This window comes from Morus notabilis, unplaced genomic scaffold, assembly GCF_000414095.1.
Source record: "Morus notabilis unplaced genomic scaffold, ASM41409v2 Scaffold404, whole genome shotgun sequence".
Classification (NCBI taxonomy): Eukaryota; Viridiplantae; Streptophyta; class Magnoliopsida; order Rosales; family Moraceae; genus Morus; species Morus notabilis.
The window spans coordinates 546,518-562,373 of NW_010362549.1; the positions used below are offsets into that span (position 1 = coordinate 546,518).

Sequence of the window (15,856 nt, forward strand, 5' to 3'; positions counted from 1 at the left end):
TTTCGACATATAATTTTTTTTTAATTTTTTCCATAACTCAGAAGAAGATGTTTCATTCATAACACTATATTTCAGTTCATGAGCCAAACTTAAACGAATTGTGCTTACCGTTCTTGCTTCCAATTCTTCCTAATCTTCATCTTTCATCTTTTTAGGCTTCTTTCCTTACAACGCTTTCAATAGTCCCTGTTGAATCAATACATCTTTTACCGTACTCTGTCAGATGCTGAAATTATTCTTTCCATCAAACCGCTCAAGCTGCCCAAACTTTATCCCAGATATCATCTTGACTTTTTTTTTATTCACCACAGCTTTGATACTAGTTGTTGAGAAAAAAATACACCACTACACCCACAGAGAGAAATAAATTGAAACAAAAATAACAAAAAACAGAGAATACAAAGATTTAAGTGATTTGAAAAAATTTCCTACGTCTACGGGAGAGGGAGAAAAATTCATTAATAATTTCAGAATTATACACTCAACACACTTCACCACTTTCTCTCTCTACCCAAAATCCTTTACACCATTTGCCTATCTCTCTTCTCCCTTTTTTTCTCTCTTCCTCAAAAGGAGACAATTTTTCTCTACACATTTCTCTTAGCATACATAAAGCAATACACAAAGCACTTATTTATAGACTTTTATTGAGCCATAAAAATAACCATTGCCTAAAAATATAAACAGGTAACTTACCCAATAAACATAAAATAGTAACTTTTCTAAAATTAATTTGAGGCATTTATCTAATTATAAAAATAATAATTATTTGGATTTTATGTGATTAGAAAGACTTAAGAACTATTTCCGCAAAAAAAAAAAAAAAGAAAAAAAATCACTTGGGGGGTAGAGGCAGTATCTTTGAAAATGTGAGATAAATTCTTACATTTATACTAAACACAGTAAGGATTTATGCCATGTTTTCCATATTATAGATTTCATAGGTTTGACATTAAAAGAAAAAAAAGTGTGGCTGAACTGGATTTTTATCTTTGGAGTTCCTTTGTATGTGGACTTATCCATGGTCGTACCTAATAAAGCAAATGAGAAAGATAGGGATTGATGCACTTAAGTTTGGCGTTGTACAACGAAGTCAAGGTTTGAAACCCGATCTGCAAGTCAAAGTTTGAATGAAATATAATAAATTTGAAAACAAGTAGTCATACGCTACAAGATTGAACGATTCAAAACCTTGATACCATTTTTGGGACAATAATTAACTTTTATTTTTATTTTTTATTTTTACGGTTACGATACCGTAATGTGGGACATGTTTTTATATATTTGATCCAATCAAAATCGTATTAAAATACAAAACATATATACATGCAAAATATAAATACAAAATCATATCGCGTTTGGGCAGGTGAGGGCAACGGGGCTTGGGTTGCACGACAGTGGGGGTGATAGGGGTTGGGTTGCACAAGGGTGAGGTTTGAGGGTCTTGGAGGGGTGGTGGCTAATACAAGATTGGAGAATGTTAGCCGAAATTGGATAATACAAAGAAGATCAAAATTATAGGGAAATGAAAAACTGAAATTATACAATGCAAATAAATTCAACCTTCCTACCAAACTTGAAAACGGAATTGGAAAAAGTCGAGGCACGTGGACCACGTTTTCCTTAAAATAGATTCGTCCTTTCTAGTGTGTGCTTGAGGTTACGTTGGACGTCCGTCTCCCAGGATATAACGACAACGACGGTAGCTCGATGCACTTTCGGAACCGTCTGGCGAACTAGAACTTGATCTTTCATTTATCACCAAAACGGAACAAAACAAGACAAAGAAAAACACACAACTTTGGAAGCAAGAGAGAAACGGAGAGAGAGGAAAAGATTTCTGGAAAAGTGTGATTTGTTCATGTGGAGTTTGGCCTTTATATAAGCTCTAAAATTTGGGTGTTACACCAAGACATTATGGTGTAATAACCCAGATTTATTCCAGCTATTACTCTGTAAAATAATGGAGCAAAACGTTTTGTTTTTCCATGATGAATCCAGCCACAAAGCATATCCAAGTTCAAGGAAAAACTGATGCAATAACCAGCTTTTATCATCACAATTAAGCTTGGTTTTAAGCACACCATTAAGCCCATTTTAATCACCATTATGCTCATTTACCCGCCATTATGCTAAGGCTAAACGGCTGGAAGCAAAAAATAAAAAGAAAAATTGTAAAAGTAGGCTCGCACGGAGTGGGTTTTCCGGTCCGACATTTGTGTCCGCAGGTCGCGTGTGCAAATCCATTGAGACCCATCCCAAAAACTTATTGGACCCCATCCGAATATGAGCCTCAAAATGAGCCTTTAAAATGGCTTAACAAGCCATTTTTCCAACAGAGAACGGGCATGAATAGAGAAGGTCCTCCTAATAGAAAATTCCTAACCCCGGTCCCGTCTCTTTTTAAGTGGAGATGGGGGATATTTTAGAGGGGTGGGAATGGGAATGGGAAAGGGGATGGTGATAGAAAATTATTTTTCATCTCCGTTCCGTTCTATTACAATCCCTAGATGCATGTAGCGATCGAAAGTCAAAGATATATTTTATGTATAAACTTGAAAATATATGGGGATTAGCCAAAAGAAAAAACAAAGTTAAAAAAAATCTTATAACAAAATAAACACATTTATTTATCAACTCTTTAATTACTCAGCCACATATGTACTAAAAATGTGTTAGGATATGATGAGTACCCTGCTGATAAGCACAATTTTTTTATAATCATTAGATCTTATTAAGTATATGTTGAGTCATTTTTTAATTAATTTTCATGTAATTAAACGATTTATAATAGTATTTGGGTATCTTTGACTTGCCATCAAATGTTAAGGGTAACTTTATCCACATACTCTATTTGACTTTCAAACACATCTTTATATTAAATTAAGGATTATTTCATACATACTTCTCCAATGTAATATTTTTTTTAAAGTGCCCCTAATTTTTCAAATTCATTCAGAACACTCTTAATCTAAAAAAAAAAAGATCAAATTAACTAATTTGTCTACTTCTATCTACAATCCTACTGAAATTACTGACGCAACATGTCATTAAAGTTAGTTAAAGACATTAAATTCAGATTAAAGTTATAAACAATGATTGAATATTGAAACAAATAAATAAATAAATTAATTAATTTTTTTTATAAAAAAACTTGTCTTCTTCCTCTTCATCTTTCAAAGTGTAACTAAAATGGTTGCCCCAAACCATATCAAAAGCTCAAACACCTTCAACACAATAAAAACAACTTATCTATATCCAAGTTCATTCAAACACCTCCAACACAAGAACATTCGAACTAAAAAGAAAAAAAAAAAAACAAATATGTAAATCCCATCAAATAGATTATGCATTTAAAAAGTATAGCAATTTTAAACAAAATAGAATAGAAATTCATTATAAATTTTTTCTTAAAAAAATTCAAAGGTTAATATAAACCAAAATCTAAACATATGCAAACTAAATCTTAATAGTAGAGCCATATAAAAATAGTTACCTTATTTTTCTTTTAAAATAAATAGCAATTTTTAAAAAATTATATACATATGTATATATTTATTTAAAAAATATACAACATATGTATATTGGGACGAAGGTGGGGAGGGGAATGCTTCCCCCGTCACCTTCCCCTATCAAAATTTAGAGACTAGATTTTTTTCTTGATTTTCATCTCCATTTTCGATTATTGTTTCCCAATCTTTATCCTGTATGGGACAGGTCCCTTCTCCATGAGAAATATTGTTATCTCTAAAGGTACCAAATTGAATGTAATAAGTAAAGGTAAACAAAAAAGTCCCAAAAAGAAAAGAAAGCAAGTTCTCTCTCTTAGTTAGTTTTTTTTTTTTTTTTTTTTTTTTTTTTTTTTTTTTTTTTTTTAAAAAATTTTTTTTTTTTTTTTTTTTTTTTTTTTTTTTTTCAAAAATCATTTACGGGTATTGTAGTGGATGTTTTTGGTCATTTTAATAGTCGAGATGATCGGTGACTTAGAAAAAGTATGCATGTGTTTATTAAATGTAATTTAATTAATGACATGTTTACTTCGCATCAAAAGAAATGAAAAATGAAGGGTGATTTTATTTCTCATTTAATAATGAAGGGTGATTTTATTTCTCATTTAATGACGTGTTTATTTACAAAAAAAAACAATGAGTGTTTATTGGACCTCAATAATATAAGAAACGAGGACATAAAATGTCAATTCTTATATCTTTTTAGTATTGATTTATTGTTAAAGTAAATGAATGCCAAATTTACTTATTCGATAAATTACTATATAGTCAATGATTATTTAATTGTGTAAGAGATTCTTTTAATAATTACATTAATAATATTGTTATTCTTAATTTTATTAAAACATTTAAAAAGGAATAGTATTGTTTACTATTACACCATCCAATAGTCACATTTGAAAGAAAATTAATTATTCTTAATTTTATTCTTTTATTTTTTTTTTCTAATTTCATTATTTTTTTCATTACTTTCTTTTATAGTTTGGTAAATGAACCCTAAGAGATACAATCGCAACAATTATAAACAAATCTATACTTGCTAAATAATCCTAAAATATAGGGTAAAAAATATACACTCCTTGATATAGTAATTATTATATCTAACCATAAAAATAATGCCAAGTCTAATGTGTTGTATTAGATTTCGCGGATTACATTGGGTCGGGCAATATAAGACAGAGAGGAGTGGAACTTAGAATTTAGTAGGTATAAAACTAAAGGAGGAGATAGTAAATAACATATTTTTAAAATTAAATTAAGTAAATAATAAATTTTAAAATTATTTAAAATAAATAATAATTTATGTGGTAAATGAATTAAATAAAATGTTATTTAAAATAAAATGTTATTTAATTCAAATAGTTTTAAAATTTATTATTTATTTAATTTAGTTTTAAAAATTTATTATTCACTGTAATTTCTCTAAAATTAGGCAGGAGCACATCTTCAGATACGTGGCGTGCAAGGCCAAGGATTCAAGCAAGAAAATTAAACAGAAATCGTATTTATTCGCTACCCTATTTAAAAGCCACATGGCAAGACGCTTTTCTAAGCAATCAACAGCACACCTTTAAATATCTATTCGCTATCATTTAAACAAGGCAAATACAGATGTTGAAGTAGAAATTATAGGGCTTTAGAAGATACCGATATTGTGTCATATTGGGTTGCTTTCTGTCAAAGAAAAATGTTTTATATTACGTTAATTTGTACCGCGCAGTACGATCCATCAAAATCAATAGGCACAAAGTCATAAGAGCTTCTCCATTAATCCGCTTACACATAATGTTAGAGAACTGAAAAGTCCGCCCCACATGGGATCTAGGGCCTTTTACATGTGGAACCCACCAATATTAGACATTTTTTTTTTTTTTTGAGTTTGTCTGGATAAAAAAAATAAATTATTGACAATTTCTTAATTTGAACCATATTTAAAATTATTTATTTTGTATATTTTTTAATTTAATGTGATTTTAATCAAATTTAACAGTAAAAAATTAACCTTACCGGTAGGAAGGTCTTACGAAAGAAAGTCCATTTTTCATTTGCTTAAGTTATGAAATAGGGAGTTTCTCCGGTTAGCCGTCCTACTGGTAGAACCAATTTTTTAATTTTTAGATCTAATCAAAATTAAATCAGATTAAAAAAATATGAAGAATAAATAATTTTTTATACAAATCTAACAGTTGAAAAATAAGAAACTACCACTATTTTTATTTTTCTTTTTTCTCGTAATAACTCCATGAAAGATATATATATCTGTATTTTGGATTGTATGACATTTAGTTTTCAGATTTTAAATTCATGTCGAATCCTGTTTTTTTTTTTTTTAATAATTATAAACGATCAATTTTGACATTAAAAAGACCTAAACACCACTAATTAAAAAAAAGGAAAAATAAGAAAAATGAAAGAAAAATAAAAATTTTCCAAATGTAAAGGATATTTCGGTAATTTTCTCGGTCAAAATAAATTTTTGACAAAAAAGAGTAAAAATTTTACATCAATTTGAAATGTGAAGGTACAAATGACGTATAAATCGAAGCGTGGTATGATATATATATATATATATATATATATTTGACTTAAAAATATAGAGTGGACAAATAAAAATAATTCTGACTATGTTAAATTATTCGCAGGTATAGCACAAACAAAAACGTTAAAGGCCTCCCATATTAGACGAGTCAGAAATTCTGACTCAGAGTGTGAGAATATAGGAAGCATGTGAAGACTGGAGTTTACATGTTATCTCATATTTCAACTAATCCGGGTTGAATTTATCGTAACAAAAAATATATATGAGGTTATTTGATCTTATATAATTTAGAAATTTGGTTAAAAAAGAAAATGACAATCCAAATAATCAAAACTCAAAAGCAATTCGTAAACTTATATTTGAAGACTTCAAGAAACTCTAACGAAGAACTGTACATATAAAACAACTACATCAAAAAATACTTGCGTGTAAATCATGTGCTCTATTGAATAATATTATTAGTGGGTTCGACGTAAATATTGGTGGCCACTAAAAGGACGTTTGATTTATGTATTTAGAATCATGATTTAAAATTATTTTCGTTTTACGTGTATTTTTTGTGAGAAAAAATACTGTAGAAAACCATGAATCATGATTCAGAATCATGAACAAATATAAGAAACAAACGTCCCCTAAGTTACTTTCTATATTCTATGTATTAAGAGTACTGGATTTTATATATAAAAAAGCCCTAATAATTAAGTACATACTAAACATGTTCTCGTGTAAAATTATTATATATGCTATATAAAAAAATTTATGACAATTAATAAAATTAAATTTTTATCACGTTATTAAATTTTTATATTTAATAGTAACCACCGATGAAAATATAACTATTAAAAACTCGCTCATATATATATATATTTAAATTTCTAATATATAGTCTTGGGTCGATTTTGGTGGCGACCCTCTCCCTAAGCATATTGACTATTGATTAACTTATTTTGAAAATTGTAAGGCACACATGGGCAATGTTTATTCAAGTCCACTTTTCAAGCCGATATATACATATATATAATATACACATAGATATATAATATATTTATATATGTATTGTGGTCCATTTCGTCTGCAGAGAGACCTAAATAATTTATGATATATGCAGTTTTGCAAATTTTAAAAACACCATGCACAGCTTTCAGTGATCACCGGTCGTCGAGACAAATGATCTTTTAGAACTGGACTGGAAAATACGTACATTTATATATAACAATATGGTTCAATATTTCTTCTATAACATGAAGAGACTACTCTATAATATATTGTATGATTATCATGATCTAGCCACCAGTTGGTTCACATACGTTACATGGAAGCTTGACCTTACACTACAGTCTTCACAGGCCACGGCACAGCGCGACATCAGAATTTTGAATATTAATCATTATTTCTATTTTTTTATAGATATTTTGGCTTTGAAAATGAAGCAACCATTCACACACAATTTTTAGATCACATAGATACATATATACATATATATATATATTTGTACTTATATTATTATTTGCTGAACAACTTCATATTTTTTACTAATTAGTACTACCAAATGTGAAACTCTCAAATAATTAAATTGGCCGTGAATTGGTCTAGATATTACACAACTCCAAGTCCCACTCCTTAACTGTCGTTTAAAAAAAATAATATGATTTAGATTTTAAGTCTCAGTCTTTCAGAAATCATTGAGTCAAGTCATCACCTAGTGTAATACCAATTAATATACCAATATTATTTCTCTCAGCTCATATCAGCACTTGTCTATTAATTATTACAACTTTTCCCTCATATTTTGTAATAATTAATATTGCACTACCAAACGTGAACTTAATTAAAGTGGCTGCCGACCACTTATAAGTCTTGTACCCACAGACTTCAAATACCACTCCTTATTCTTGAAACAAAATATATAGCATAATCTTACAAATCAATATGTTAAAAATATATATGTATAAGAAAAATCAAAATGCTTTTCAATTAATAGAAATTAAATTTATTAAAATATTTACAACTAAGATGATAATTATTGCAAGAATTAATTGCATCGTTACACCCCCAAACTATTAGTTTTTTTGTATAATGTATCCCAAACTTTTAATTTTGACAAATGGTATCTTGAACTTAAATATCAGCTGCAATTGAGGTTCAATAGCTACTGAATGTTATCAAATTGACAGTTTAAAACATGAGATTGACACTTAAAAATCAAAGACCATAATTTTTCAAACCATATCACGTGCAAATCTCGTGTCTTGAACTATCAATTTGATAATGTTGCCAGCTCTTGGACTTTAATTGCAAGTGATTTTAAAGTTCAGAGTGTAATTTGTTAAAATTAAAAGTTAAGAGTCAGTTGTGAAAAAACCCAAATATTTTACAAGTGTAACAATGTAACTCTGGAGGTTGATTTCCAACCGTCAATTTGTACTAGGGGTTAATGACCAATTTGCAGAGTGGTAGATGTTTGATCCGTTTGCCTAGGATTGATCTAGCGGATGAGCAATAAAGTAAAGTACAAAAAAGAAAGAGAGACACTGAAATTTATAGTGGTTCACCAGTAATGAATGGCAAAGTCCACCGTAGTGTTTGGTTTTTCACTATGTATGTAGAAAATGTTACAAAAAAGCTTGAAAAACTTGAGAGAGACAATAATAAAGGAAAAAGAGAGTGAGGGCAACTTTAGGGCATATTACTGAATTAATGCATGAGTTGGATGATCTTGGTGTTGAGGGAATACCTCCTTTTATAGGCTATGGTTGTCCATTTAAGACTAGTTTCCCTTTCTTAAATAGAGTTAGACTTTTCCTATTGAGTTTTTATTCTTGTTTCCTTATAGAATTCATATCTTCTGGGATTTGGACCATCTTTGGTGCAATTTGGTAGCTTCCCAAAATCTCAAAATGGTGGATATCACAGAAGATTCTCAAAATATTCCTTAAAGCAGTTAACTCTTCTGCTCTGCCGAGCAATTATAGTTGACTTTGGATGCCGAAATCGTTCTGGGTTGGTCCTGGATTTAGGTCATCTTCTAGCTTTTTTGAACTAATGTATCCTTTTGAGGGGTTGCCTTGACTGATGGTCTTCAAGTCTAGTCGACTCGAGTTAATAGGTGTGTGGATTTAATGATCTTATTATAGTAACTACTATGTAATTTTGTTATTTCTAAAATAATACAAAAGAATCCTTACATTTCAATTTCAGTTCGCTTTTATAAACATAGCATTGCAACTTTTACAAAGAATACAATAATAATTACAACGTACTAAAGAGTCACTGATTAATTTGACATATAGAGATATATACATAATTTTTCTCCCACATGACACTTGTTTCACGACTTGGAAATTCACTCGAGAAAGTGATCACCGACTTGGTTCAACGTCTAACTTGTTATGCGGTTCTTTAGTGTTGCAGGGAAGTGAGCACTTACCAATAATTTCCGCGCAAGACATGAATCACATGGGAAGTATTCACGTTTCTAGTCTATGGTTCTAAAAATATTTCCATGATGGTAAAAAATCATCAGTGCAAATTATGATATAGGGTTGAGTCCACAAATTTCAATATGTTTTGGCAGTAATCATATAATTCTACTAGGAATTAGTCTATATAATTAAATTCCTTTCTAAGATAACTCCTCACAATCGGGAACTAATTCACATTGATCACAAGTACAAACAGTATTAAAAGAAAAGGGGGTACAAACAACACAGTAAATGCAGTTTTTGTTTTTTACAAACTTCTTTCTTAATATTTTTTCCCATGTACATACAAAGACGTATTTCGAGAAAAATAAGATAATAATAAAATGGGTGTATATAATAAAATAATAAGAGGTACCGTGGTTGGCTGACGGATATCAATATGAATATATTAATATTAATAATAATAGACTTTTTCCGGTACGCCAACATATCAGTACGCCAGGTTTTATGTCCATCAGATATGCTAAGTCACGTAAGAGTAAAAAAGTACGAAGATCCAATAGTTAGAAAACCTTGACCTACCGGTATGCCAGGCGTATAAGAGAATCTCTCTAATAATTAAAACGTAAAAAGACATACGTTTGCATACGCTTGGCATGCATGGAAAACAATCTGTAAAATAATATGGGAGATTCTCTTGTACGCCTGGTATATTGGTAGGTCAGATTTTTTTAACCGTTGGATCTACGTGTTTTTTGATTTTTACGTGATTTTATGCAGATCTAAAGGACATAAAACTTGATTTTAAGGGATATAAAACTTGATTTACCGGTATGTTGACCGGAGAAATGTTCTAAATAATATTGAGGTTAATTTAATGTCCTATTTTAGTGCCCAAACTATAATCCAATTTTTTAAGTTATTGATCACTTTTAAAGTGTTTCAAAACGAGTATTCAAACGTCCTACTAATTAATTGTCCTAAATTAGTCTTTTATTCATCCGGTCATTAAAATCTTGATTAAAAAAAAAAACATTGTGGGGTGGGGGGGGCAAGTCTAATCGATGGAATACTAATTATCTGAAATAATTAAATAAGTTATTAACCTAACAAATAGTCACATTTCATGTTTTCCATTAATTACAGTAACATTTGAAAGTACTATGCGGTTCATTAATTGTCACTACACTAAACAGGAGATAAGACAACGGTTATAAACCGTCATCTTATCTACCGGCATGGTTGTGAGGTAACAACGGCCGAAGATGTACCGGCATGGTGGCGCTTGTGAGGGTCATAAAGGCGGCGGGTTGAGGGAGTGAAGGATGTACATTAGAGGGAGTGAGGAGCGTAGAAGAGAACAGAAGAGATCTCCGTAAGAAAAGCTTTTAGGTGTTGAGAGGGAGGGAGGGAGAGAGAGTGAAGGATGTACATTAGAGGGAGTGAGGAGCGTAGAAGAGAAGAAAAAAGATCTTCGTAAGAAAAGCAAGCTTTTAGGAGGGAGGGAGGGAGGGGTTGAGGGAGTGAAGGATGTACATTAGAGGGAGTGAGGAGCGTAAAAGAGAACAGAAGAGATCTCCGTAAGAAAAGCTTTTAGGTGTTGAGAGGGAGGGAGGGAGAGAGAGTGAATGATGTACATTAGAGGGAATGAGGAGCGTAGAAGATAACAAAAGAGATCTGAGAGAGAGAGAGAGAGAGAGAGAGAGAGAGAGAGAGAGAGAGAGAGAGAGAGAGAGAGAGAGAGAGAGAGAGAGAGAGAAAAAAAAAAAAGTTGTAGAAGTGATTATAAAGTAAAAACTTAGTCTTTATATTAGAAAGAGAGATGGAAGAGAGTGCTTGAAGTTGTAGAAGTGATTATAAAGTAAAAACTTAGTCTTTATATTAGAAAGAGAGATGGAAGAGAGTGCTTGAAGTTGTAGAAGTGATTATAAAGTAAAAACTTAGTCTTTATATTAGAAAGAGAGATGGAAGAGAGTGCTTGAAGTTGTAGAAGTGATTATAAAGTAAAAACTTAGTCTTTATATTAGAAAGAGAGATGGAAGAGAGTGCTTGAAGTTGTAGAAGTGATAATAAAGTTTTAAAAATTTTAGGAAAAAAAATGAGCAGGAAAAGATCTATTTTTTTTTAAAATTTTTTGACATTAGACAACAGTTTCTTGAAAGCTGTCGTCTAATATGCGCGTACAAATTTTCGAAATATGAAAGTCTCCATGCCGTATTTTTTAAACACATTAGACGATGATTTTTTTTTTTTTTTTTTTTTTATAAAAACGTTGTTAAATAGGGGCCGCTAATATACTATTTGTAGTAGTGTGTTTTAGACAAAGTTTGTGCTAATTGAGCCCACCATTATTAAGGGAAAAATGTTGCATACAAGGCGTGTTTTCCCCAAGTTGCTCTTTTAAATGTGGTGCTCAAATTAGGTAGCATCTTTCTTATTTTGCATTTGGTGATGAAATTGGGTAGTAGTTTTTTTATTTATGTACGTATTTCGGCAAGCATTTTTAGCTGTACATAGTGAATGATTGAGTCTACAATAATCAAAGATCATAATACTAAAAGAACTGGTGTAACTGTAAATGACTCTTCGGAATATATTCGATTGGTTTAGAAGTCTCCATTTTTTTTTTTTTTTTGCTTGTAACTACAATATATTTCTGAAACTTGAAATTTCTATATATATGCAAATAATTGGTAGCTATCCCTCACATATTTTGTATATTATATATGCAATATAAATTAGTTCTAGCTGGCTTGGTTGGTTGGTAATGTTGAATATTCTTTCATAGTGCGATTTATACAGAAGATAATAATTGCTACCATATTGGATCAAAAAATAATGACAATTATACAAGTGGAGTCAAGCCCAAGATATTATTTCATATCATTACACTTTTTTTTTTTTTTTTCCTTTTTTCCCGCTTGACTGATAATTAACTTAGTTCAAGTCCTTTGGATTGATTGTAAAGTCAATGCTATCCTCATTGTTGATTTCTCAAGCGGGCCATTCATTGTGTTTTTCGGATGATTTACATTAATTTTGTTAAATTTGATGAAGATCATAATTCATATATATTAGCGAATCAATAAATCCCATCTTCATATATATAAAGTGACAATTTTGATATAACTAAAATACCTAATGAAAATGAAATAACGATCAAATTCCTTCAAATCCACGTGTCATTTCAATTTTTATCCATGTGTAAAATAGATAATCAAAAGGACAAAATCTCGTTGGGGAAACAAATTTCTTCACGTACCGTAATACTTCATTGAATTTGTTTCGGTTCAGGAAAAAAAAAATATCGGATTTTATATATAACAGACCGTATTTTGGTCAATGGGAAACAACACTTACCAATACAAAGAGGAAACATTTCATGCCTCCCAGTCTGCTAGATTGATATTTCCCAGTTCTTTCCTCCGAATTTTTTTTTATTGACTACTGTTTTACTATTTTCCTCAACAGTCTTTACGCATGACGATACATTATTGATTTTTTATTATTATTTATAGGCTTCCAACTTTGACCGTGTATACTTTCCACTTGGTGAAAGATATCGAATTATATCTGTACATATTAATTAAATGACATATATAATATTGTTTTTTTTTTTTCCTGTGTCACTTGAGGCTAAGTCATATTCGGAATCAATGGGTTGATAAAGAGGCATAATTTCAGCCCCCAATAGTCATATTTGGAAACGATATGTTGTTAAGAGATATAATTAGAAGGCATAGTTTCAGTCTTAATACGGACAATAAAAATTGATTCTTAAATATTAGGTGGGAGAGTCTTAATAAATCGTGCTAATGCCACCATACGAATGATTATGACGTATATATAGTCTATATATATGTATATATATTAATACGGTAAATTACCTGTATATTATCTTGAAAGCGACCCAACCTTGATGTTGGAAAATTATAATAAGGCGGCACAAAAAATATTACGCAATAAATAAAGAATGACAGATAGAAACAAAGAAGGGTCGCTGATCATTATCAGTTACGTGACCAAGTTTATAGACCCAGTACAAAAATATACATCATAATTTATTGTAGAGGCTTCAAGTGCAATTAAATCTCAATATAAACGACGTTATAAGACGGGATTTGAATAAAATAATAACTTGACTGGGGAATATTAATATTATAATTTTGTCGCACTTAAAAAGTTCTTTGTTCACACTCTGACTCTCATCCCCAACCCAGCGGCTTTAAAAGGGCTAGTTTGGTTCTGATTTCTTTTCGAGGATGATCTAACTATAACCTCTCTCTCTCCTAGCTTCTTTTCCTAGCTCCGTTTCTCCTTTCCCTTGCTCAGTTTCTCTCACTACAACCTTAAGTAGAGAGAGAACATGGGAAGAGCTCCATGTTGTGCCAAGGTAGGGCTCCACAGAGGTCCATGGACACCTAAAGAAGATGCACTTCTCACTAAGTATATCCAAGAGCACGGTGAAGGCCATTGGAGATCCTTGCCTAAAAAAGCTGGTACGTACGTGCATATATATATATACACACACACACACATATATATAGTCAGTATATATATATATATATATATTGCTTTTCTTCTATATTTTTACAAATAATATCTTCTCAAATATGAATGTCTCAACAAAAAAAAAAAAAAAAAAAAGTTTGGCACATACTTTTGAATCTTCCAATATTGCTGCTGTCTGATATCCAATCCAAACTGCACCTCTTTGTTTTTCGAACCATTTTACTGCGGTGTTTTTTCTCTTATAAATATTTAAATTTCTGTATAACCGTTATAAATATTCTGAGTTATTGTTTTGTGTTTAGAACAGAGTTTGATTAAACAAAAGCAAGTGCTGACTTTTCTATTGGTGCTTTTGTGGTGACTATTGATTATAGGACTCTTGAGGTGTGGAAAGAGCTGCAGGCTAAGATGGATGAACTATCTGAGGCCAGATATCAAGAGAGGAAACATCACTCCTGATGAGGACGACCTTATCATAAGATTGCATTCTCTTCTGGGCAACCGGTGGTCTCTCATAGCGGGTCGGCTCCCGGGTCGAACCGATAACGAAATCAAGAACTACTGGAACACCCACCTTAGCAAAAAGCTCCGAGGCCAAGGAACCGACCCGAATACCCACAAGAAGCTCTCGGGTCTCCCACAAGTCGCCAATAATAATAAGAAGAAGAAGAAGGTGAATAACACGAATAGTGTTACTACTAATAAGAATAAGAACAAGAAGAATAACAGTAACAACAAGAAGGTCGAGACTGTGAACACGATCGCGATGATGTCGAAAAATAATGTGGACCCCATGAAGCAGAAAGTTCATCTCCCGAAACCCATTAGGGTTACGAGGAACTACAGCTTCGAAGGGAATTATACGACGACAAGTGGATCTTCAAGCCAAGAGAAAGGATCCTCAGCGGATACTACTTCCGTTGATTGTGATGATCAAGAAGTCGATGTTTCATGGCTGAGCTTCGAAGTCGGTGATGATGGCGACGTTGGGTTTCTAATTAATCATGATAATCATGATCATCACGTTAATGGGTCATCATCAGATCATCAATATCATCATCACCATCCATATTTGGAGCGCGAGTCTCAGATTATAGCAGAAGGCCAAGTTCATAACGCGACGCTACAGAAGCTCTACGAGGAATATCTGCAGCTTCTGAAGACGGAAGATCAACAACAACAACAACAACATCATCATCATCATCATATTAATCATGATCAAGTTGAGTTAGATTCCTTTGCGGAGTCATTATTGATCTGATTGATATATAACTGGAGACCAAAAAAAAATAAAAAATAAAAAAGAAAGAAACTGTAACAGGATCCGTTTTGTTCGTCGTGTATTAAGGGTTCAAGTGGATTAATTAAATTAGCTTTTCACGTGCTTACCTTCTACTCAAGAACTTGGAGTCACGTGTCTCCTTGTAACAAAATAACGTACAATATTGTGAATTATCATGGTGAGACATTTATGTAATTTGTATATATGTACTTTATTTTTTTTTTTCTAGTAAAAAAATTAGTGGTGTCCTTTCGCACCTAGCCCAATAGTTATTTAATAATATACTTGAGATAACAAGTGGAATAGAAAGGAACTTGACACATATTTTTATGAATAAGCATCCATTAAATTACAAGTCACGTAAATAGCATGTCGATAAGAGGCATAATTGTAATCTCACAACAGACAATAAAATCAAGCTTTGTCCACCACCTATGTAATTTCACTAATTTGTATATATGTCTAATTAATGTATGGTCATTGAGTTATATGGTAGCTAGCACCGCCCACTTTTCAAATGTAAGACCGAGTAAAATTCAATCTTGACATACTGGTATGTGCATCACATAAAAACGAAATTGCTCAGAACATT

At 31.4% G+C, this 15,856-nt stretch overlaps 1 protein-coding gene across 1 annotated transcript; it reads left to right on the forward strand.

Moving 5' to 3' along the window:
- Positions 1-13,763: 13,763 nt before the first annotated feature.
- On the forward strand, positions 13,764-15,575 carry LOC21406239 (myb-related protein 308). Its single transcript, XM_010102407.2, has 2 exons — positions 13,764-13,969; positions 14,357-15,575. Exons 1-2 carry the CDS (start codon positions 13,837-13,839, stop codon positions 15,241-15,243), a joined length of 1,020 nt encoding a protein of 339 aa, XP_010100709.1. The 5' UTR covers positions 13,764-13,836; the 3' UTR covers positions 15,244-15,575.
- The last annotated feature ends 281 nt before the right edge of the window (positions 15,576-15,856 follow it).

What these genes read in the sequence shown, in the direction of transcription:
- LOC21406239 (XM_010102407.2), top strand. Translation starts at nt 13,837, where the DNA reads ATGGGAAGAGCTCCATGTTGTGCCAAGGTAGGGCTCCACAGAGGTCCA. An exon ending in ATCCTTGCCTAAAAAAGCTG is followed by an intron (nt 13,970 to 14,356) that starts GTACGTACGTGC and finishes TATTGATTATAG; the next exon opens with GACTCTTGAGGTGTGGAAAG.